This window comes from Dryobates pubescens, chromosome 38 (genome assembly GCF_014839835.1).
Source record: "Dryobates pubescens isolate bDryPub1 chromosome 38, bDryPub1.pri, whole genome shotgun sequence".
NCBI classification, from domain to species: Eukaryota; Metazoa; Chordata; class Aves; order Piciformes; family Picidae; genus Dryobates; species Dryobates pubescens.
In genome coordinates, this window is record NC_071649.1 from 1,937,770 (window position 1) to 1,962,646 (window position 24,877).

A 24,877-nucleotide genomic window follows, 5' to 3' on the forward strand; every position below is an offset into this window, starting at 1 on the left:
CACAGGAGGTTCCACCTCAACATGAGGAGGAGCTTCTTCACTGTGAGTGAGGATCACAGAGCCCTGGAGCAGGCTGCCCAGAGAGGTTGTGGAGTCTCCTTCTCTGGAGCCTTTCCAGCCCTGTCTGGATGTGTTCCTGTGTGACCTGTGCTGGATTCTCTGGTCCTGCTCTGGCAGGGGGGTTGGACTGGATGCTCTTTGGAGGTCCCTTCCAACCCCTAACAGCCTGTGAGCCTGTGAGGTGCTTCAGCTTTCTGTCTGGAGATGTGTTTATCAGAGGTCCTATTTACAACCCAGTTAATTCAAGAGGTGGCATCTCCTCACTGGTTTGGGATTTTGGCCCAGGTAGGTGAATTGGCCATGGGAATGTGCTGCCCAGGGAGGTGGTGGAGTCACCATCCCTGGAGGTGTTCAAGAAGAGCCTGGCTGAGGCACTTGGTGCCATGGTTTAGTTGATGAGATGGTGCTGGGTGATAGGTTGGACTGGATGATCTCTGAGGTCTTATCCAACCTGGTGAATTCTGCATTCCATTCTGTATTTTGTTCAAAGGCAGGGAGAGAGGACTAGGCAGGTGGCCCTGCAGCTGCTTTGCATGCAGAGGTGATGTGTTTCTCCACCACTCATTCTGCCAAACAGGTTAATCTTCACCAGCTGTCCTTGTTTGCAGCAGGCTGCTTCCCTGGCACCTCACACCCCCTGCACTTATCTCCTTTCTGTCAGGCCTGCACCTCCCTTTGGCCCAGTGCCTCCTAAAACACAGCTTGGGAAGTGAGTGAGTGACCTAAGCCTGGTGGGAATGGCTGTTGCAGTCATTGTCTGGAGTTGTGCAGGAAGCTCTTCAGAAAGGCTCAGCCTCAGAAAAATGATCTTTCTAAAGGGAGCTCTCTGACTATTTGATATCTGCTTTCATACAATGCCAAGCTCAAAGCACTTAAAAGGGCAGTTTAGCCCTTCTGGAACATAACAGAGTGGAATTATGGAAATTCAAAGGAATTTGGCTGTCTTTATTCTTTTAAAGGCAGGAAGGGGCAAAAAGAAAGAAATAATAAACCAGACTAGAACGAAATTCCTTGTCCTGCCCCCTGGCAGAGTCACAGGGGCTGAGGGTTGTACTTGGAAATCAGCAGTTACCTGCCTTACAGAGCAGGAGTAGGGAGGAGTATTCAATTAGAATCTTTTAATAGTCATTGCAAGATTGAGTTTTCTAGGGGTTGGAGGGACACTCTCTTAAAGATGATTCAGAATACAGAATTAGCCAGGTTGGAAAAGACCTCAGAGATCATCAAGTCCAACCTATCACCCAACACCATCTCATCAACTAAACCATGGCACCAAGTGCCTCATCCAGGCTCTTCTTGAACACCTCCAGTGATGGTGACTCCACCACCTCCCTGGGCAGCACATCCCAATGGCCAATCTCTCTTGCTGGGAAGAATTTCTTCCTCACCTCCACCTTAAACCTCCCCTGGCACAGCTTGAGACTGTGTCCTCTTGTTCTGGTGCTGGGTGCCTGGGAGAAGAGACCAACCCCCTCCTGTCTACAACCTCCCTTCAGGTGGTTGAAGAGAGCAAGAAGGTCTCCCCTGAGCCTCCTCTTCTCCAGGCTAAGCAACCCCAGCTCCCTCAGCCTCTCCTCACAGGGCTGTGCTCCAGACCCCTGCCCAGCTTTGTTGCCCTTCTCTGGACACCTTCCAGCATCTCAACATCTTAGTTATGGCTTAAACACAGTAACCTCAAAGTGGTTTTCCTATCAGACACTTTCTAGGCTGTCACAGATGGTTTGGAACTTTTGTGAGGTTATTTCTCACAAATTTGAAGGTGGTGTTATATATTTTTGATGCTTAGCATGGAAACCCAAAGGGAGTTGGAAGCACTGGGCCCTCTGAAAAGGCTTGAGGGCACTCACTGGTGTTTGTGCTGCTGACTAGCTCCATTAAATCAAGCCCCAGTGAAGTGAAGCGTGCATGTAGTGAGTCTGTTGGGCCTTGAGACAGCATCAGGAGATAATGAAGCCTTGTGAGGAGAGGCTGAGGGAGATGGGGTTGTTTAGCCTGGAGAAGAGGAGGCTCAGGGGAGACCTTATTGCTCTCTACAACTCCCTGAAGGGAGGTTGTAGCCAGGTGGGGGCTGGTCTTTCCTCCCAGGCAACCAGCAACAGAAGGAGGGGAGACCGTCTCAAGCTGTGCCAGGGGAGGTTTAGGCTGGAGGTTAGGAAGAAGTTCTTCACAGAAAGAGAGATTTGCCCTTGGAATGTGCTACCCAGGGAGGTGGTGGAGTCACCATCCCTGGAGGTGTTTAAGAAGAGCCTGGATGAGGCACTTGGTGCTATGGTCTGGTTGTTTGGATAGGGCTGGGTGAATCTGGACTGGATGGTCTTGGAGGTCTCTTCCAACCTGGTTCATTCTGTGATTCCCTGGCCCTGCAAAATGCAGTTTGTTGTAGCCTTCTCAAAACCTGAGTGATTCTCTAGGAGGTGAGAAGTTGAACTGCTGGGGGCTTGAGAAAAAGGCAACCAAGCCTCTGTGAGGTCCCTTCCAGCCCCTAACATCCTGTGATGAGAAAGTGCCAAAGGAGGGCTTGCAGTCACGACAGCCTCATCCCCCAGAAGGGTTCAAGGCCACTCAGGCTTCAGGAGGAGCTCTCCCAGGCACGCAGGTTTGTTGGCTCTGTGTCCTGCATGAAGTATCTCTTCCTCTTCCAGAGGAACTGCCCTGGAGAGAGAGAGAGAGAGCCTCAGGGACACTTCTTGCCCTAGCATGTTTTTGAGTACATGGCTCAAGTCTTATTTTGGGAAGTCCTTAATTACAGCTGAAGAATTCCACTTGGGGAAGTGTTAGTTGTATTTATTTGGGGAAGGTGTGGGGGGGAAATCTAAATAATCCTCCCAAGGAACATGCTGTTTTTATAGTGTGAAAATAAATCTGTGCAAGTAATTAGCAGGCTGAACTGCCTAACCAGGTGACATTTCACACTGGTGGCTGTTTTAGCATTTAAATCAGGGAATCATAGAATGGGCTGGGCTGGAAGGCACTCCAAAGCTCATCCAGTCCACCCCTCCCCTGCAATCAGCAGGGATATCCTCACACTAGATCAGGTTGCCCAGAGCCCTGTTGAGCCTCACCTTGAATCATCTCCAGGGATGGGGCCTCAACCACCTCCCTGGGCAACCTGTTCCAATGTTTCTACTCTCATGGTGCAGAATCTGTTCCTCACATCCAATCTAAATCTGCTCTGCTGTAGTCTGAAGCCATTGCCCCTTGCCCTATCCCTGCAGGCCTTTTGTAACCAGTCTCTCTCCATCCTTCTTGTAGCCCCCTTCAGGTACTGGCAGGTTGCTATTAGGTCTCCCTGGAGCCTTCTCTTCTCCAGGCTGAACACCCCCAGCTGCCTCAGCCTGTGCTTGTAGCAGAGGTGCTCCAGCCCCCTGATCATTTTCCTGCCCCTCCTCTGGACCCTCTCCATCAGGACCATGTCCAGGGGATTGTTTAGCCTGAAAAAGAGGAGGCTCAGGGGAGACCTTATTGCTCTCTACAGCTACCTGAAGGGGGATTGTAGCCAGGAAGGAGTTGGTCTCTTCTCTCAAGCAACCAGCACCAGAACAAGGGGACACAGTCTCAAGCTGTGCCAGGGGAAGTTTAGGCTGGAGGTGAGGAGAAAGTTCTTCCCAGCAAGAGAGATTGGCCATTGGAATGTGCTGCCCAGGGAGGTGGTGGAGTCACCATCCCTGGAGGTGTTCAGGAGGGGATTGAACGTGGCACTTGGTGCCATGGTCTAGTCATGAGGTCTGTGGTGACAGGTTGGACTCAATGATCTTTGAGGTCTCTTCCAACCTTAGTGATTCTGTGATGTCCTTCCTATGTTGTGGGCTCCAGAGCTGGCTGCAGCACTCCAGGTGTGGTCTCCCCAGAGCAGAGCAGAATCACCTCTCTGGATCTGCTGGCAGTGCATCTTGTGCTGCAGCCCAGGGTGTGATTTGCCTGCTGTGCTGCAAGCTCACACTGCCTGCTCGTGTCCAGCTGCTCATCCATCAGCACCCCCAAGTCATTTTCCACAGGGTTGCTTTCTATCACCTCTTCCCTCAGTCTTTATTGACAGCCAGGATAAATCTGTAAGTCCTTTTTTCACAGGCAGCAAGTATGCCACAATGATTGTTCTCATTGGTGCCAGCAGGATGGGCAAGGATGTGTGAGAAAAACAAAAACTTCTTTGCAGTCTGTCAGATTCTTCCCCTCCCCTCCCCCCCCATGCCCAGCACTTCCCAGGTCTTAACCTGAGGTTCTTGAGCTCATTTCTCCTTCAGGAGGTAGGTTATGGAGGAAAATTGAAATGATCTGTACAGCATCCTAATTAGTAACCTTCTGCCAGGTTTTTGTAAGGTAAGGCTGCTGTGGGAACGAGCAAGTGTAACCATAGGATCCCAGGAGGTGAGGGGTTGGAAGGGATGTCAGATCTTCCAGTCCACCCCCCTGCCAGAGCAGGAGCAGAGAATCCAGCACAGGTCACACAGGAACACATCCAGACAGGGCTGGAAAGCCTCCAGTAGAAGGAGACTCCACAACCTCTCTGGGCAGCCTGCTGCAGGGCTCTGTGACCCTCACAGGGAAGAAGTTCCTCCTCATGCTGAGGTGGAACCTTCTGTGCTGGAGTTTGCATCCATTGCCCCTTGTCCTATCCCAGGGTGCAAGTGAGCAGAGCCTGTCCCCTCCCTCCTGACCCCCAGCCCTCAGCTATTGATAGACATTGATCAGATCTCCTCTCAGTTTTCTCCTCTCCAGACTGAACACCCCCAGAGCTCTCAGCCTCTCCTCCCCAGGCAGTGCTGCAGTCCCTTCAGCATCCTTGTAGCCTTCCCTTGGACTCTCTCCAGCAGATCCCTGTCCCTCTTGACCTGGTGACATTGTTTGAGTCAAAACAGCGTTAGGCTGCCTGTCACTGATCAGAAGCTGCTCCTGTCTGAGGGGAAATGCCATGCCTGGTGTTGGTGAGCCCCAGGAGATGAGGGCAGAAGGGAGCGCTTGCTCCTTCCTAGCAGCGTCGCTCTGCCGCTGCCATCTCGGCTGCGGTCAAAAACGAGTTTGTGCAAGGCTGAGCTGCCCCTGTGTGTTCCCTGCTGTAGCCTTCTCCTTTCTCAGCAGCACAGGGAGAATTTTAACTAGAAATTTGCTTTTGTTTTCTCCATCCAGCATTGCTGTTTCCTCCAGATATTATCTGAACATAACAAGTGTGACGTCAATCGAGGTTCCAGAATTTCCAGTATGAAATGCATCTGCTGGAGGTTTTGATTTCTCTTTTGTCTGCTTTTGAGTAGATTGAGCCAGATCAGTATTTAATCATGATTAAGCCCATTGTAATCTCTGTTCTTTATAAAAGGCCTCGCAGAGCAGAGCAGGGCAGGTTGTTTATTTGTGAGGGGTTGCCCCCAGAAGCACTTTGGTCATAGAATCAACCAGATTGGAAAAGACCTCAAGAGATCATCAAGTCCAACCTATCACCCAGCACCTCCTGACTAATTAAACCATGGCTCCAAGTGCCACATCCAAGCCTTTTTTGAACATCTCCTTTGAGTAACCTGGGCTACTTGAGAGGTGTCCCTGCCTGGGGGAAGGAGGTTGGATTAAATGTTCTCTAAGGTCTCTTCCAGCCTAAGCCATTCTATGAACTCCTCCAGGGATGGTGACTCCACCACCTCCCTGGGCAGCACATTCCAATGCCCAATCTCTATTTCTGGGAAGAACTTTCTCCTCACCTCCAGCCTAAACCTCCCTTGGCACAACTTGAGACTGGGTCCTCTTGTTCTGGTGCTGGTTGCCTGGGAGAAGAGACCAACCTCCACCTGGCTACAACCTCCCTTCAGGAAGTTGTAGAGAGCAATGAGGTCTCCCCTGAGCCTCCTCTTCTCCAGGCTAAGCAACCCCAGCTCCCTCAGCCTCTTCTCACAGGGCTGTGCTCCAGGCCTCTTGATGTTTGAGGCAGGTGCAGCTTTCCATTTGCAGGGGGGTAAGCATGGAGGGTAAGTGGTTGAGGCCCCATCCCTGGAAATATTCAAGTGAGGTTGGACAAGGCTCTGGGCAACCTGATGTAGTGGAGGATGTCCCTGCTGACTGCCGGGGGGGGGGGTGGACTGGATGCCCTTTGGAGGTCCCTTCCAGCCCAGACCATTCTATGATCCTATGGATGATCTTTGGACAGTGCAGTGAAGTCTGTAGAGGACATGCTGGACACAAAACCATCTACCATGCAGACCTGTGTTATTTTGGTGCCAAATTGGGCTTTTTAAAGGCTGGAGGTGTGAAAAAGAATAGAAGCAGCACATGAGGTTTTGTTTTTCAAAGAGCTGAGCTGACATCTCCTCACATCCTAATGCTAGCAGCCTGGAAGGGTTCCTCATAATGATAAACATCCAGAGGGGGAAAAGAAAATGAGGAATGGAATAAAATGATTAAAAGTGAGACAGACTTAACTAACTTCACAGAATGTGGCACAGTCTTCTGGATGGTGCTGTAATCAGTGCCTGAAGGAAGAATAAATATTTGAGGCTGGCAATAGTCATGAGTCATTTTATTTTTATATATGTATACATTTCTTTTCCTCATTCTTGTGTTCTCACCATGGAAAAGAATGCTGGCTCTTAGCAGAGATGGACATCAGTTGGGGAAGCCAGTAGTACTACCAGCAGGAAAGCAAAATGCCCAGGGAATAACTGGCTTTGATGGAAGGCTCTGGAGAGGTGGCCACATTGTGGTGGTGTAATAATTGTTGTGCCTTTTCCCTTGGGTCACTGCAGTTTTCCCAACACACTGCTCCTACTCCTTCTCATCCTGCACATTGCTGTGGTCTTCACCTCCAGGTATGTGCCAGAAGGGCACAGTTCTGAAGTACAGCTAAAACCACACAGACCCCCCCCCAAGATCACTTGCTGACCCCTTTGGAAATGAGCATGCTCTCACAATGGGGATGGAGTAGAATCATGCAGTGGTTTGGCTTGGAAGGGACCTCAAGGATCATCCAGTTCCACCCCCTGCCATGGGCAGGGACACCTCCCACCAGCCCAGGTTGCTCAAGGTCTCATCCGGCCTGGCCTTGAACACCTCCAGGCAGGAGGCAGCCACAGCCTCCCTAGGCAACCTGTGCCAGTGTCTCCCCAGCCTCACTGCAAAGAATTTCTTTCTAATCTTCAGTCACAATCTGCCCTCTTCCAGCTTCAGTCCATTCCCTCTCATCTTGTCACCACAAGCCCTTGTCAAAAGTCCCTTCCCAGCTTTCTTGTAGCCCCCTTCAGGTACTGGAAGGCTGCTCTAAGGTCTCCTTAGAGCCTTCTCTTCTCCAGGCTGAACAGCCCCACCTCTTCCAGCCTGTCCCCATGGGGGAGGCTCTCCAGCCCTCTGATCATCTTGCAGCCCCTCCAGCAGTTCCATGTCCCTCCTGTGCTGGGGGCACTCAAACTGAATGCGGTGCTCCAGGTGGCATTTCACAAGTGCAGAGCAGAGAGGGAGGATCGTGTTCCTCATCCTGCTGGTCACACATCTTCTGACACAGCCTGGTTATCTTACATGCTTAGGCAGCTTTCCTTGATTAATAACATTCAAAAGGTGATTGCTCTGTTCCCTTTGTTCTTCTTTTGTATTGTATTTTTCTCCCCCCACCTCCTCTTTCCCTCTGGCTGCAGGCAGAGTGCGGGCAGGGAGGTTCATGGCACATGGACACAGCTCAGTGACCGCTTTGTTTGGTGGTGGCTAGTTCAGTTGGTGAACAGAACACTCTTTCTTATCACTTTTGGGTCTCATGACTCATAGGGTGATTTTTCTGTTTGCTTTCCTCCTCAGGGCTAGGATCTGATAAACTGATTTGCACCTTGTGCAGTCCCAGTGGTTGCTGGGTGAGTAAAGCTGTGCGTGGTTTTACGCCGCACCGCTGCGGGGACGGACTCCTGACTCTCAGGTTTTATGAGGAAAAGATTGGCCCAGAGATTAAAGAGAAAAATAAATAAGAGGAGCTCCCAGGAAGCCCTTGGCTCCTGCTTGCACATTGCCTTCTAGCTAGTCCACAGGAGCACGGAGCTTAGGTCTCCCAGCATCTGCTGCACACTGCATGGCTGTGGGGAGCAGTGGATGTAAGGGGTTAAAGCACAATACAGGATTAACCAGGTTGGAAAAGACCTTTGAGATCAGCAAGTCCAACCTATCACCCAACACCATCTCATCAACTCAGTCATGGCACCAGCTGCCTTATCCAGGCTCCTCCTAAACACCTCCAGTGATGGTGACTCCACCAGGTTGGACTTGATGATCCTTGGGGTCTCTTCCAACCTTAGATACTGTGATACCACCTCCCTGGGCAGCACATCCCTACGGCCAATCTCTTCCTGGGAAGAATTTCTTCCTAACATTCAGCCTGAACCTCCCCTGGCACAGCTTGAGACTGTGTCCTCTTCTTCTGGTGCTGGTTGCTTGGGAGAAGAGACCAACCCCACCTGGCTACAACCTCCCTTCAGGTAGTTGTAAAGAGCAAGAAGGTCTGCCCTGAGCTTCCTCTTCTGCAGGCTAAGCAACCCCAGCTCCCTCAGCCTCTCCTCCCAGGGCTGTGCTCCAGACCCCTCCCCAGCTTTGTTGCCCTTCTCTGGACACCTTCCAGCATCTCAACATCTTTCCTAAACTGAGGAGCCTAGAACTGGACACAGGACTCAAGGTGTGGCCTGACCAGTGCTGAGCACAGGGCAGAATGACCTCCCTGCTCCTGTTGGCCACACTATTCCAGATGCAGGCCAGGCTGCCATTGGCCTTCTTGGCCACCTGGGCACACTGCTGATAAAGAAGTCTCCTCTGGCTAGCTGTGCAACAGCTCACTTTGTGCATGAGCTGGATTTGGGTTGTGCCAGTCACTGCTTGCAGCAGTAGCTGCATGACCTTGTTTTGCTGGGACGGAATCTTAGGTCAGCTGTGGTCTGCAGGCTGTTAGCAGTTTGGAGTCAGGCAGGGCAGCTGAGCTGGCTACAGGTATAGCCCAGGCCAGCAGCATCACTCTCACTTGAGTGTTTCCATCTTATGAAGCCCATCATGGCTGCACAGTGTGCCTGCAGTTTCAGCACAGCTGCGCTGTTGAGCAGCCCTGTTTGGTGCCACTGCAGGGCAAATGTTTGAACTCAACCACTCATCTTTCACAGAAGCAGCTGGGTGAGGAAGGCAGCCTCATAGTCATGAGGTCTTCCTTTTATTCTTTTAGGTCACATCAGTTCCTTTAGCATGTCCTTATTCCTGGCAGTGCTTATCCTGCCTGCTTGTGCAGGATAAAACACTCCCTTGGAAAGGCTTGAAGAATAGATGGTGAAGATTCGTGACCGTCCTTGACAACCTCTTGAGCCTTAACTCCTGCACTGTGTCTAAAAACAAAAGAAAAAAGAATCCCTAAGTGGACAAAAAGTAGCAGTCAGGAAATGTTGTTTATGAAATGAGTCTGTCCCATGAATAGAATAGAACAGAATTAGCCAGGTTGGAAAAGAGCTTTGAGATCGTCACGTCCAACCTATCACCCAACACCATCTGATCAACTCAACCATGGCACCAAGCACCCCATCCAGTCTCTTCCTAAACACCTCCAGTGATGGGGACTCCACCACCTCCCTGGGCAGCACATTCCAATGGCAAATCCCTCTTTCTATGAAGAACCTCTTCCTAACATCCAGCCTAAACCTCCCCTGGCACAGCTTAAGACTGTGTCCTCTTATTCTGGTGCTGGTTACCTGGGAGGAGAGACCAACCCCCACCTGGCTACAACCTCCCTTCAGAAGTGCAAGGGAAAAGCTCAGCTTGTGAATGGAAACATGAGGAATTAAGAACCTACAAAACTTGTCCTGCATGGATGTTGGGCAGTGTTGGCATTTGCTAGGGAAAGGACAGAGTTGATCCCTACCACACACCTCTGAAGGCAGCTCCTTCAGAGGAAATGGCAGACTGCCTGAAAGCTCAGGTTGGAAAGGACCTCAGAGATCATCTGCTCCAACCTCCCCACCATGGGAGGGACACCTCTCAGCTGGACTTGGCTGCTCAAGAACTCATCCAGCCTAGCCTTCAACACCCCAGGGAGGAGGCAGCCACAACCTCCCAGGGCAGCCTGTTCCAGAGGCTCACCAGAAGTTAGTATCCCATTTGGACAGCAGGTAGCTGAGCATCCCATAATCCATCAATGGGGATGTCTTCTAACACTTAAAATGTGTTAGAAGAGTTACTGCATTGTGTCTTCCAGTTGTTGATGTTGTTCTGTTGGTCTGCAGTAAAGGTATCATAGAATGGTCTGGGTTGGAAGGGACCTCCAAAGGTCTCCCAGTCCAACCCCTCCTTGCAGTCAGCAGGGACATCCTCAGCTAGATCAGGGAGGTGATTGAGGCCCCATCCCTGGAGATATTCAAGGTGAGGCTCAACAGAGCTCTGGGCAACCTGCTCCAGTGTTCCACCACCCTCATGGGGAAGAATTTAGTTCCTCACATCCAATCTAAATCTGCTCTGCTCTAGTTTGTAGCCATTGCCTCTCATCCTATCCCTGCAGGCCTTTTGTAACCAGTCTCTCTCCATCCTTCTTGTAGGCCTCCTTCAGGTACTGGAAGGTTGTTATTAGGTCTCCCTGTCTTCTTTTGAAGGTCTATAAAAAGACATTGTTGATATAAATAACCACTTGTTGTTTGGGATGAAGGTTGGGGAACATGCCAGGGAATGATCTGCATTGTTGTGCTGGGAACACTGTGGTCAGAGGCAAGCAAAAGGACTGGTTTTGTAGGCTACAGTCTGGTTTTTCACTCACACATTTGAAGATAAAGAGAGTCATTTCCTCTGGATGTTCCAAGGAGTGCAGCAGTTGGATGCCTGTGGTAGGCTGCAATTCACCTGGGAGGGCAGCATAGGAACTCAGCTCATTTTTTCCAAGAGAAGTACTTGAAAAGGGAAGCAAATAACTTGGGAGTGCAAACTCACCCTGCTAGCACTCTCCAACTGATCTCCAACTAAAGCCTGACTTGATTCAAGCAGGTTTTGTGTATGGAAAGAAATCATTCCACACTGTTGGTTCATGAGATAAGGTTCAGCCAACCACCAGAATGATTTCCTGCACTTCCATGGAGTACAATGGGTGAGTAATGCAGCAGCAGGACAGAGGCTGGTGTCCAGCTGGATCCACAGCTATGGGCTGCTTCCAAACACAGCCAGGCTCACAAAGGGGCTTGGAGAGCTGATGTAAGTGTCTGTCTGAATGACTGGGATGCTCTTCAAGAAGCAGAAGATGCAGTTGCCCAGGAAAGAAGGAGGCCTGCTCGAGCTGGTGGAGAAGCCATAGGTGCCTTCAGCTGGGGCCCCCAACATGCATGGATGTTATCCCTACAAAGGAGCTTTCTGTAGCCATAGCATGCAGAGGCACATGGAGGTGTTGTCTGTGCCCATGAGGCCTTGGATTATTTCTGACTGTGTTGAATGAATGTCAGGAAACTTGCAGCCTGGAAAATCTCTACAGAGAAAAACAGCTCCAAGTTTCTTTGCCTGAGCAGGATTTTGGGGGGGGGGGGGGGCAAAGGCTTACTCAGATTTTAATTGATGGCTTTTTTTTGTTTTAACCACTTGAAGACCTGCTCCTCCAAGGGGACAGGCACAGCCCTGCCTGGACTTTGCAAAGGAGGAAAGGCATTTTTTTCCTCATCCCCAAGCTTGCCTGCCTATTTTCACTGCACGAGGGGCAGCGTAATGCTGTTTGACAGTGGGGTTTGTGGGCAGAGTAACATGATTTGAGAAGTGCCCTTCCCACTTCAGCAAAAAAACCACCACCAACCCAAATCCCATGACCTAAGCAAGTCTGCTGTCACAGCTTCCAAATCTCTGTGCCTCTAAGCCCTGCAAAATGGGCACAGATTAAAGTCAGCTGCTGGCAGCCAAGTTCCCGCTTGCCGCAGCCGAGGCCGGGATGGGGCCGCTGGCTTTGTTCTGAGCCAGCCATGTAATCTTATTTGTCATCTTTGTGTTTGAGCAAAGTTAAGGCTAGGCCTTAAAAATCATTTCAATGTGGAGGGAGGAAAGAATGGATTCAAACTAGTCAGCTGCAGATGGCCTTTCTAATAAAGAGATGGATTCTGTTGGATTTACTCAGCCCCGTTGTGTACTTTGGGTTGGCTGCGCTCTCCAGGCAGCTGCAGCCCACAGATAACTCTTTTGTTGGGGCCACAGTTCAACTTCTAATTCCAACAATGTTGGGGGGGTGCTTTGGGGTTTTTTTTGCTAGTTTAAGTTATTCAGATGTTAGGAAACTCACTCACCAAATTGATGCTGCTTGCAGTCATCAGAATGCCGTCAGGAGTGAATAATGGTTGCAGCTGTGATTTATTGTGTGTGTCAAGGTGGCAATCAGTTGAGAGGAGAGCATGAAAACCCTCTGCATGCCTCCTTGTCACAGACTTGCAGCATGTTAGGGGTTGGAAGGGACCTCTGGAGATCTTCCAGTCCAACCCCTCTGCCAGAGCAGGAGCAGAGAATCCAGCACAGGTCCCACAGGAACACATCCAGATGGGGCTGGAAAGGCTTCAGAGCAGGAGACTCCACAACCTCTCTGTGCAGCCTGCTGCAGGGCTCTCTGACCCTCACAGTGAAGAAGTTTCTCCTCATGTTGAGGTGGAACTTCCTGTGCTGGAGTTCCTATCCATTGCCCCTGGTCCTATCCCAGGGTGCAACTGAGCAGAGCCTGTCCCCTCTTGAGTCCGTGGCTATATAACCCATGAGAGAGAGCAGCTGAGAGCCAGGAACTAGAGAGACAACAGCTGCAGGTATCCAATCCTTGGTCTGTGGGATGGACACACACCAGAGATGGGGCAGCACAGATGGGAACTCCACCAGCAGCCAGCCACTGGTGTGAGCTTCAAGAGAACAAGGGAAAGGCATCTCCAAAACACATGCAGCAAGGCCTAGATGGTTCCATGGATGGCAGAACTGCCTGCAGCTCAGCTCTGGGCTTACCAGGGGAATGAGAGCTGGGATGCTCTGAAATCAAAATGGACTAATAAAAACATCCTGGGCCTGGGAATACTCAGCAAGTGTTTGTGAAGCCCCTCAGTGGGTGCAATACAGGCAGCCAGCATCTCTGGAGGCAGCAGAGAAGAAACCATGAGTCAAACAAGTAGATGTAGAGGGGGAAAAGTGAGTCTGAGGGGGCACAATTCCACTGCCAGCATTTGCACTGAGTTATTTCAACTTGTGTTTACCTCCCAGTGGTGTCCAGTCAGAGCTGAGTCAGCCTGGGGTGCTGCCCGGACCACCTCCCGGGCGAGCCTTCAGGGAGGGAGGGCAGCAGCAGCACAGCCTCTGCTCCAAGGTGCCTCTCACCAGTGCCTTGCTGCATGCTTTGCTTTGCATTTTTTGCAAGAATCACACAAAGCTGATTTATACATATATACATATATATTAATTGCTGGTTTTGTCCTTTCCCTTTCCTCTCTCTGCAGTTTTGTATGGAGCTGAACCAGCCGACGCTGCCGAACATCCGCAGGTGGAAGGGCTTGAGGGGATGCTGGAAGGGTGTTGTCTCTGAGAACCTCTCAGGCCAGCTCCACAAGGTACAGTCATCCCTGAGCCTGAGCTCTTGCTTTTGCTTTTCCTTTTTTCCCCACCCCTCTAGCACGTTTTGAGCATTGAAAGTGAAACGTTTTGCAACCCTGCTTTGGCAGCTCTTGCTTTTCTTAGCTCCTGTAGCTTTCAGTTCAGTTCTGCGGTTGGTTTTGGGAGGAGAATTGTGTCACAGTATCACCAAGGTTGGAAGAGACCTCGAGGATCATTGAGTCCAACCTGTCACCACAGACCTCATGACTAGACCATGGCACCAAGTGCCACGTCCAATCCCCTCTTGAACACCTCCAGGGATGGTGACTCCACCACCCCCCTGGGCAGCACATTCCAATGGCGAATGACTCGCTCAGTGAAGAACTTTCTCCTCACCTCCAGCCTAAACTTCCCCTGGCACAGCTTGAGACTGTGTCCCCTTGTTCTGGTGCTGGTTGCCTGAGAGAAAAGACCAACCCCTTCCTGGCTACAGCCACCTTTCAGGTAGTTGTAGAGAGCAATGAGGTCTCCCCTGAGCCTCCTCTTTTCCAGGCTAAACAACCCCAGCTCCCTCAGCCTCTCCTCACAGGGCTGTGCTCAAGGCCTCTCCCCAGCCTTGTTGCCCTTCTCTGGACACGTTCAAGTGTCTCAATGTCCTTCTTAAACTGAGGGGCCCAGAACTGGACACAGGACTCAAGGAGTGGCCTAACCAATGCAGAGTACAGGGGCACAATGACCTCCCTGCTCCTGCTGGCCACACTATTCCTGATGCAGGCCAGGATGCCATTGGAATGGAATCCCTTGCTGGTCAGTTTAGGGTCAGTCTGTCCTGTCCACTCCTTCTTGCAAGTGCTACCTCTTACTGCACCCCCAGCATGGCACACAGGATGTGGCAGTGACCTTGGTGTCCATCAGAGCAAGTTCAAGCAAGAGCCTTTCTGCATCCCAGTCCTTGGCAGCAGCTACAAGCATGGAGTGTTCTAGAAGCAGACACTATGTGAAAGTGCTCAGAAGGTGCTGTCAGTCAGAAGGGACTGAGCTGAGAAGTAAAACCACTGAACAGAATTAGCTCTGTTCTAGCTCAGACCAGGACAGAGATAAACCAGAGGATGAGATCCTTGGGTGCCCGATGGCCTGCGATGGGATTCAGCTCAGTGTGGGGCTGCCCAGGGAGCACTCCTCAGGCATCTGGGATGAGATAAAGAAGCATTTCTGCTTGTTTCTTTATCTCCTCCTGGTAGCCTAGGCCTCTGTTTCTCATTTACACTTGTGCACAGCAGGCTGAGCTTCCTGCTCTCAGCAGGAGCCAAGCCTAGGTGGCTCAGCTTGTACTGCATCTATGTCTTTGGGGGGGGGGAGGGGTACACCCAACAGGGGGCAAAAGTTCCACCTGAGAAGCTGGGCTTGGGCAGAATGGTTTGGGTTTAGCCTTCTTACTACTGGCTTTTCTCAAGTATCTTCCTTTTCCTTTTCTAATTCCAGGGAGCTGAATACTCTGGCTTCCTGTGGGATACCACAGCTGGCATTGAACTGAAAGATGCTTCATCTCAGGAGGCTGCCCAGACCAATGGCAACGGGAGGCACTCATACCCTCACCCATACCTGGCACATTTCAAGGTAAATGCCACTGTGCCCACCACCCTTGCAGAACTGAGCTTGTGTTAAGAAATGCTGGGGTAAGATGCTGCCTTAAAGATGCAGAGTCCTCTAACAGGTAGAAGGTTGCACGAGGTTTCAACCCATCCCATCCCTTCAACACAGTCTCATGCTTTGATTAGAGGTCAAGCCCATGAGACATTGCCATGCATGGCAGATCACCACAGTCACAGAATTGTCAGGCTTGGAAGGGACCTCCAGGATCAGCCAGTTCCAGCCCCCCTGCCATGGCCAGGGACACCTCACACTACAGCAGGTTGCTCACAGCCACAGCCAGCCTGGCTGCAAAAACCTTCAGGCATGAGGCTGCCACCACCTCCCTGGGTAACCTGTGCCAGTCTCTCACCACCCTCATGGGGAACAACTTCTTCCTAACCTCCTATCTCAATCTACCCACTTCTAGTTTTGTTCCATTCCCCCCAGTCCTATCACTCCCTGACAGCCTCAAAAGTCCCTTCCCAGCTTTCTTGTAGCCCCCTTCAGATCCTGGAAGGCCACACTCAGGTCTCCTTAGAGCCTTCTCTTCTCCAGACTGAACAACCCCAACTCCCTCAGTCTGTCCTCACAGCAGAGCAGCTCCAGCCCTCTGCTCATCCTCGTGGCCCTTCTCTGGACACCTTCCAGCACCTCCAGATCCTTCCTGTAACAGAGGCTCCAGAACTGGACACAGTGCTCCAGGTGGGGTCTCAGCAGAGCAGAGTAGAGACAATCAGTCCCTTCCTCAGCAGGGAACAAAAAATGATGCTGTGGTCATTACACAACCTGTCCCTTCCAACCCAAACCAGTCCAGCATTCTATAAATAGCTCTTGATAATTAAGATTAATGAAATAATAACCTAACCAGGTTGGTATGAGGAGCACGTTCTGCACCACGAGGGTGGTGGAACACTGCCACAAGTTTCCCAGGGAGGTAGTTGAGGCCTTACTCCTGCAGCTAATCAATGTGGTGCTTGATGGGGCTCTGGGCAACCTGCTCCTAGCTGAGGATGTCCCTGCTGACTGAAGGGGGATGGTCTGGATGACCTTTGGAGGTCCCTTCCAACCCAGACCATTCTATGATTCTGAGATTCTATTACTCGTGCCAGGTGACAAAGTAAGTCCCAGAAGGTAAGCAGAAGATGGCAGGGAGCCAAGAGCTCCTTTCAAGGTACATTAAGTTTCTTGGTTTGTGTCTGTGACGAGCCCAGGCTAATCACAGGAGTCCTAATTAGCCTTGTAATGACCACCACGTCATTTGCAGCTTATGAACAACTGGCTTTCAAAAGCAGTCAGCTCCTTTCTGCAACCCTGGTGGAAAGAGGCTGTTTGCTTGTGCAAACCAGTTCCCCCAGAACCGACAAGGGTGTCAGGAGGTTGCACACAGAGCTGCCAAAAGCCCTTTGCCCTCCCTAAAACCAGCCCCAACCAAGCACACCTCGCAGGGAGCCACCCCAGCCCCCGCTCGCCCAGGTTTGCTCCTGAAAGGGCTGTGAACAAGCACATGGCTTTGCTTGGTGCCCTGCCCTGCCCTGCCTGGGTGGCACTGATCTCTCCTCCTCCCTCTGCCAGGTTGGTTTGAACGATCTGACGCTGGTGAACCTGCACTTGGCCCTGCCGCCCTCGGCGGGGGACGGCGCCGGCAAGAGCCACGACAGCCACAAGCTGGCAGCCTTTGCACAGACTTTGCAGGAGACTCTCAAAGGTACAGGCTGGGGGCTTTGGGGGAGGGGGGTTTAACTGGCACCTATCACATGCATGTGGTCACTCAAAAGGAACTGGAAACAAAAGATCTGCCTCAGTGGAGGTTTGACAGATACCTTCACCAGGACACAGTCTCAAGCTCTGCCAGGGGAGGTTCAGGCTGGGTGTTAGGAAGAAGTTCTTCCCAGCAAGAGAGATTGGCCATTGGAAAAGTGCTGCCCAGGGAGGTGGTGGAGTCACCATCACTGGAAGTGTTTAAGAAGAGCCTGGCTGAGGCACTTGGTGCCATGGTTTAGTTGATTAGATGGTGTTGGGTGATAGGTTGGACTCGATGATCTCAAAGGTCTTTTCCAACCTGGTGAATTCTGTATTCTGCATTCAGCTTCATGTGTCACTGCTGCTATCTGAGTCTGAGCAATCCATAGCCTGGCAAATGTGCTTCTCCTCTGCTCATTGTCTTCTAGACTCTCCTAGTCACAGAATGGATCTGGTTGGAGCAGACCTCCAAGCTCAGCCAGTCCAACCCTCGACCCTGCACTGCAGGGTCAGCACTAACCCATGTCCCTAAGCACCAGCTCCACAGGCTGCTGGAACACCCCCAGGGATGGTGACTCCAGCACTGCCCTGGGTAGAACATTCCAGTGTCTGAGAACCCTTCCAGTGAAGAAATATTTCCTAGTATCCATCCTGAACCTCCCCTGGTGGTACACTTGCCCAGAGAGGTGGTAAAAGCCCCATTCCTAGAAACATTCCAGGTCAGGTTGGACAGGACTCTGAGCATCCTGATGGGGTTCAAGATGTCCCTGCTCACTGCAGGGGTGTTGGACTAGGAACCTTTAAGGATCCCTTCCAACCCAAAGCATTCTATGAGTCTCTGGCTATATAACCCATGAGAGAGAGCAGCTGAGAGCCAGGAACTAGAGAGACAACAGCTGCAGGTACCCAGTCCTTGGTCTGTGGGATGGACACACACCAGAGATGGGGCAGCACAGATGGGAACTCCACCAGCAGCCAGCCACTGGTGTGAGCTTCAAGAGAACAAGGGAAAGGCATCTCCAAAACACATGCAGCAAGGCCTAGATGGTTCCATGGATGGCAGAACTGCCTGCAGCTCAGCTCTGGGCTTACCAGGGGAATGAGAGCTGGGATGCTGTGAAATCAAAACAGAGGTCTTCTCCAACAGAAACAATCCTGCGGTCCTGTGGCTGGCAGTTTGGCCCCGATTAGCCAGGTTGGTCACATGGAAGCATGACCACCAGAGGGATTTGCAGGTATTTTATGCACCCTCTGCTGGGCTTTTTTTGTTCCCTCTGGAGCTGCAAGAAGCCAGCCAGAGCTATTTTTAAGTGCCACTGCTGGAAGTGTTTGTGCATGTACCTTGAAATTGGAAAGGGTGAAAGTCAACAAAAGGATTGTTGGTTTAATCCCCCAAGGCTGAAGTGAGGCACAGACCAATGTGCAGCTCTGCTGAAAGCTGCATTCCCACCACAGCTAAATTTAGCTTGGCAGTGCTGGGGCTCCCCTCTCATGTTTGTGCTGGCAAATGGTAGGCACAGCACCACAGCCTGCTTGGTCTTGGCTCAGTCTTCCACAACAGAGGAGGTTCAGGTTCCTCCATCCTCGTGGGATGCAGGTCTTGCTCCCTAACCACAGCTCCTCTGCCATGTTTGTGCTGGCAAACCATAGGCACAGCACCACAGCCTGCTTGGCCTTGGCTTAGTCTCTCACACAATCAGCCAGGTTGGAAGAGACCTCCAAGTTCATCAAGTCCAACTGATCACCAAACCCTAACTAATCAACCAGAGCATGGCACCAAGTGCCTCATCCAGGCTCTTTTTAAACACCTCCAGGGATGGTGACTCCACCACCTCCCTGGGCAGCACATTCCAATGGCCAATCTCTCTTGCTGGGAAGAACTTCTTCCTAACATCCAGCCTAAACTTCCCCTGGCACAGCTTGAGACTGTGTCCTCTTGTTCTGGTGCTGCTTGCCTGGGAGAAGAGACCAACCCCCTCCTGACTACAACCTCCCTTCAGGTAGTTGCAGAGAGCAAGAAGGTCTCCCCTGAGCCTCCTCTTCTCCAGGCTAAGCAACCCCAGCTCCCTCAGCCTCTCCTCACAGGGCTGTGCTCCAGACCCCTCCCCAGCTTTGCTGCCCTTCTCTGGACATGTTCCAGCATCTCAACATCTTCCTGCCCAAGTGAGAGCTCTTGGGCTTTTGAAACAAGCTGTGTGCAGATTGACCACCTCCCAGCAGGCACTGTCAGCCCTCTTGACAAGAGCTGGTTTGGCTTTTTGGGTTCTGATGCAGATGCAACCAGCTCAGGTTCAGGTCTGGGGAGGGTTGCTGCTTTTAAAGGTCACTGTAATGAGCACTTTATAGAATGATATTTAAACCTCCTGTCATTTCCAGGGTGATTTGTGACTTGCCAAGGGTAGAGGGACCACAAATAGTTTCACTGCCTTGTCATCAGCCCTCTCTGCACCTTAGCAGGCAGCAAGTCTTGAAGTGTTAGGGTTTGTAAGTCACATCCTATCGATCTGGCTGCTCTCCTGCCCTTCCCCAATTCATCTTCCATGCCCTGCAAAGCAGCAGTGGGATGGATTTTGTCGTTGTTCTGCTCCCTCTCCTGGCTAGCTGCTCCTACAGCAACAGCATGAATTGGAGCTTTATCCATGAGCTCCATGGCAGAGCAGTCATAGAATCAATCATAGAATGGTCGGGGCCAGAAGGGACCTCCAAGGCTCATCCAGTCCAACTCCCCTGCAGTCAGCAGGGACATTGTCCTCTAGATCAGGCTGCCCAGAGCTCTGTTGAGCCTCACCTTGAATATCTCCAGGGATGGGACCTCAACCAGCTCCCGGGGCAACCTGTTCCAGTGTTCCATCACCCTCATGGTGCAGAACTTGTTCCTGACATCCAATCTAAATCTGCTCTGCTCTAGTTGGAAGCCATTTCACCTCCTCCGATCCCTGCAGGCCTTTGCAAATAGTCTCTCCCCTCCTAACAGGGGAAGTTTAGGCTGGAGGTGAGGAGAAACTTCTTCCCAGCAAGAGAGATTGGCCATTGGAATGTGCTGCCCAGGGAGGTGGTAGAGTCACCATCACTGGGGGTGTTCTTAAAAGGGTTAGATGTGGCACTTGGAGACATGGTTGAGTTGATTAGATGGTGTTGGGTGATTGGTTGGACTGGATGATCTCTGAGGTCTTTTCCAACCTTATTGAGTCAATGATTCTATTTCTACTTCTCTTTGCTAGGAGAAAAAGATGTGATCATCCTGGGAGACTTTAACCAGGCTCCAGACAGCAGCGACCATGACATCCTGAAGAAGGAGAAGTTCCATCACCTGGTGCCTTCCAGCACCTTCACCAACATCAGCACAAAGAACCCCCAGGGCTCCAAATCCCTGGATAACATCTGGATCAGCAGGAGCTTGAAGAAGGTTTTCACAGGTAGGGTTGAGGTGGTCAATCCCTGTTGTGGTTTAAGCTTCTCCTGGAGTCCTGCTGTGGTCAGGAGGAGCAGGGAGGTCATTCTGCACTGTGCTCAGCACTGGTTAGGCCACACCTTGAGTCCTGAGTCCAGTTCTGGGCCCCTCAGTTTAGGAAGGATGTTGAGATGCAGGAAGGTGTCCAGAGAAGGGCAACAAAGCTGGGGAGGGGTCTGGAGCACAGCCCTGGGAGGAGAGGCTGAGGGAGCTGGGGTTGCTTAGCCTGGAGAAGAGGAGGCTCAGGGGAGACCTCCTTCCTCTCTACAACTCCCTGAGGTTGTATCCAGGTGGGGGTTGGTCTCTTCTCTCAGGCAACCAGCACCAGAACAAGAGGACACAGTCTCAAGCTGTGCCAAGGGAGGTTTAGGCTGGGGGTGAGGAGAAAGTTCTTCCCAGCAAGAGAGATTGGCCATTGGGATGTGCTGCCCAGGGAGGTGGTGGAGTCACCATCCCTGGAGGTGCTCTTAAAAGGGTTAAATGTGGCACTTGGTGCCATGGTTTAGTTGATTAGGAGGTGCTGGGTGATAGGTTGGACTGGATGATCTCTGAGGTCTGTTCCCACCTTATTGGGTCTGATTGTATGAAAAGCCCAAATGGAACAGATGTAGATTGCCTTCCCTCTCCCTTGCTTCCCAGGAGGGGAAAAGCAGATTAGGCAGGAGAAAAAGAGAGGTAAAAACCACAAAAGAAAGAGTCTGGAATCAATTTGGAAGCAAAAAAGGTTAAGTTTAACAAAATACACAGGCCAGGCTGGCTGTGGCTGTGAGCAAGCTGCTGTAGTGTGAGGTGTCCCTGGCCATGGCAGGGGGGTTGGAACTGGCTGATCCTTGAGGTCCCTTCCAACCCTGACAGTTCTGTGATTCTGTGATTTGAGTAAAAGGGAAGTTACAAAGGTGTAAGGAAAAAAGGTATGCAAGGAGCAGGAGCGAGAGGAAGGGACAGAAAATGGCTCACAGGAATCACAGCTCTCACTCAGGATGTTAGGGGTTGGAAGGGACCTCTGGAGATCTTCCAGTCCAACCCCCCTGCCAGAGCAGAGAATCCAGCACAGGGCACACAGGAACACATCCAGACAGGGCTGGGAAGGCTCCAGAGAAGCAGACTCCACAACCTCTCTGGGCAGCCTGCTGCAGGGCTCTGTGACCCTCACAGTGAAGAAGTTCCTCCTGCTGTTAAGGTGGAACCTCCTGTGCTGGAGTTTCCATCCATTGCCCCTTGTCCTAAGTTCAGGAGCTGCTGCATTCATCTGCTTCCCTTAAATAGGCCTGCTGGACAGGAAGGGGGAGTGGAATGGACCCCTGGGAGGGGGACCCTCCTGGGTCAGGTTTCTCTGTGCAGCTAGGGGCTAGGTTCTATTCAGCCCCTCCAGGGCTGGGGGTAACCTGGCACACAGCCTGGGCTGGGCGGGCAGCCGGGGCCAGGCTTGGGCTAACCTTGCTTCTCTCGGTGATTCTTTCCCATGCAGGCCACTGGGCTGTGGTGAGAGAAGGCCTGACGAACCCCTGGATCCCTGACAACTGGTCCTGGGGGGGGGTGGCTTCAGACCACTGCCCTGTGCTGGCTGAATTTTACCTGGAGAAGGAGTGGAGCAGGAAGGAGGTGCCGCGGAACGGGAACGGGCTGACGGTGGAGCGCAGCGACTGCCACGCCAGGCACGAGCGGTGACACCCAGGGGAGAGCTCCCCTGCTGCTCCCCGGGGGGCAGCTGCAGCCTCTGCCACACAGGCATCAGCAGCACAGCAGGACTGGCTCCCCTCCCCCTCCTCCTCGCTCTCCTACCTGCACCTAGGGAGCATCAGCCCTTGGTTTGGGTGGCAGCGGCTTGGTGCCCCTCCTGGACACTGGTGAGGGCTCTCAGGGCAGCACGGCAAGCTGCAGCTTGCTCTGAGGACACCTGGAGATTTCCATGCCTGGAGACTTCCTGTCCTGGAGATGTCCCCACCTGGAGATGTCCCCACCTGGAGATGTCCCCACCTGGAGATGTCCCCACCTGGAGATTTGGCTGAGAACTGTACAGGAAATAAAGTGTACTTTTAATACTCCGTGGGGTCCTTGCTGACAGGCAGCTGGGCAGGGCTGTGCTGGCAGGGTGAGGGGAAAGTGATGGTGGTTTTTCTTTGCTTCCTTGGGACTCCAGGGAAGAAGAGAGGCTCCTCCAAAAGAGAGGTACCAATGGAAGGTCTGGGCAAGCAGCAAATATGGTTCAGCACTTGCAAAGGCTGCCAGAGCTGAAAGGAGGCCTGAGCAGTCCCTGCAGGAGAGGCTCCATTCTTCCACAGCCCCCTATGGATGTGGGTACCTCTCATCCTTCCCTTCCTCTCCCCTTAGGCTCCTGACAGGATGTGTTTTCATAGAATCACAGAAACATTCAGGTTGGGACAGACCCTCAGCATCACCAAGTCCAACCCAGAACCCTTCCCTACAAGGCTCTCCCCTAAACCATAGTCCCAAGCACCACATCCAAACTACCCTGAAACACAGCCAGGCTTGGGGACTCCACCACCTCCCTGGGCAGCTCATTCCAATCCCTGACTACTCTTGCCATGAAAAAAGGTTTCCTACTCTCCAGTCTGAGCCTACCCAGTGGCAGCTTGAGGCCATTGCCTCTTGTTCTATCCCTAATTACCTGTGAGAAGAGACCAGCAGCAGCCTCTCCACAGTGTCCTTTCAGGTAGCTGTAGGCAGCAGTGAGGTCCTACAAGGGCTTCCTGGAGCTTGGTTTCAGCTTTCTGTTTGGTGTGCAGCACTCAGTTTGGGCTTTTTGTCCTGCATGATAGCCTTCAGGAGCTGGGAAGCCACTGACCTGTCCCTCTGGAGAGCCTGGACCACTTCTCCAGTGCCCTTTTCTTTGCTCCCTGGTGAGGTCCTTACAGGAGCAGCCTTTGTCCCCTGGCCCTGCAACTGGCATTAATGAAATGTTCACTGCCAGGGGGAGTTGGAGTCCTTTCCAACCCAAAACATTCTATGAGAGCCCTGAATCTTTGTCTAGGAGTCAGTGTTCTAAGCAGGGCTCTGCATGGGGCAGAAACAGGTCACACACTGGTGGGAGGGCTGGAGATGAGCCCACAGTGATGTGGTTTACAAAGACTGATGCCCCTGTTGCATCTAACTCTGCCCATCAATCCTTCAGGAGGTTTCAGCTTATTCTGGAGGACCAGGCAGTTCACAGGCTCACAGGATGTCAGGGGTTGGAAGGGACCTCTGCAGATCTTCCAGTCCAAACTCCCTGGGCAGAGCAGGACCAGAGAATCCAGCACAGATCACACAGGAACACATCCAGACAGGGCTGCAAAGGCTCCAGAGAAGGAGACTCCACAACCCCTCTGGGCAGCCTGCTCCAGGGCTCTGTGACCTTCACAGTGCAGAAGTTCCTCCTCATGTTGAGGTGGAACCTCCTGTGCTGCAGTTTAGATCCATTGCTCCTTGTTCTGTCCCAGGGTGCAACCGAGCAGATCCTGTCCCCTCCCTCCTGACCCCCAGCCCTCAGCTATTGATAGACATTGATCAGATCCACTCTCATTCTTCTGCTCTCCATACTAAACAGCCCCAGGGCTCTGAGCCTCTCCTCCCCAGGCAGTGCTGCAGTCCCTTTAGCATCCTTGTAGCCCTCCCTTGGACTCTCCAGCAGATCCCTGTCCCTCTTGAAATGGGGAGCCCAGAACTAGATGCAGTACTCAAGATGAGTTCTCAGCAGGGCAGAGTAGAGGGGGAGGAGAACCTCCCTGGGTCTGCTGGACACACTCCTCTGAATGCCCCCCAGGACCCCCTTGGCCCCCAGGGCACATTGCTGTCCCATGCAGAACTTGTCCAGCAGCACTCCCAGGTCCCTCTCCCCAGGGCTGCTCTCCAGCAGTTCACCTCCCAGCCTGTGCTGCTGCAGGTTATTCTTCCTTCCCAGCTGCAGGGCTCTGCTCTCATCCTTGCTGACCCTCAGTAGTTCCTCTCTGCTCAGCTCTCAGTCTGTCCAAGTCTCTGAATGGCCACACAGCCTTCAGGTGTCTCAGCCAAGCCTTCCAGCTTGGTATCATCAGCAAACTGGCTGAGCAGACTCTGTCTCTCCCTCATCAGTGTCATTGATGAAGATATTGAAGAGGACTGGACCCAGCACTGATCCCTGGGGGACTCCCCTGGTTAACAGCTCTCCAGCTGAACTTGACACCATTTACCACCACTTTGGACTACTGTGTAACCAGTTCCTAATCCATCTCACCTTCCTGGGAGTCTGAGCAGTGTGTGGTCATCCTGGGGTAGAATCAGAGAATTGTTAGGGCTGGAAAGGACCTCAAGGATCAGCCAGTTCCAACCTCCCTGTCATGGGCAGGGACACCTCACACTACAGCAGCTTGCTCACAGCCACAGCCAGCCTGGCCTTCAAAACCTCCAGGGATGAGGCTTTCACCACCTCCCTGGGCAACCTGTGCCAGTCTCTCACCACCCTCCTGGGGAACAACTTCTTCCTAACATCCAATCTGAATCTCCCCATTTCTAGTT

The 24,877-nt window shown here is 52.0% G+C and overlaps 1 protein-coding gene across 1 annotated transcript in view; it reads left to right on the top strand.

Moving 5' to 3' along the window:
- Positions 1-22,280, top strand: part of EEPD1 (endonuclease/exonuclease/phosphatase family domain containing 1) — a 68,640-nt gene extending 46,360 nt beyond the window's left edge. Inside the window, exons 3-7 of the mRNA XM_054177152.1 lie at positions 13,467-13,577; positions 15,043-15,177; positions 16,765-16,897; positions 20,154-20,348; positions 21,852-22,280. Of these exons, the coding sequence (XP_054033127.1) occupies positions 13,467-13,577; positions 15,043-15,177; positions 16,765-16,897; positions 20,154-20,348; positions 21,852-22,051 (774 nt within the window). The 3' untranslated portion in view covers positions 22,052-22,280. The remainder of the gene's footprint in view (positions 1-13,466; positions 13,578-15,042; positions 15,178-16,764; positions 16,898-20,153; positions 20,349-21,851) is intronic.
- The last annotated feature ends 2,597 nt before the right edge of the window (positions 22,281-24,877 follow it).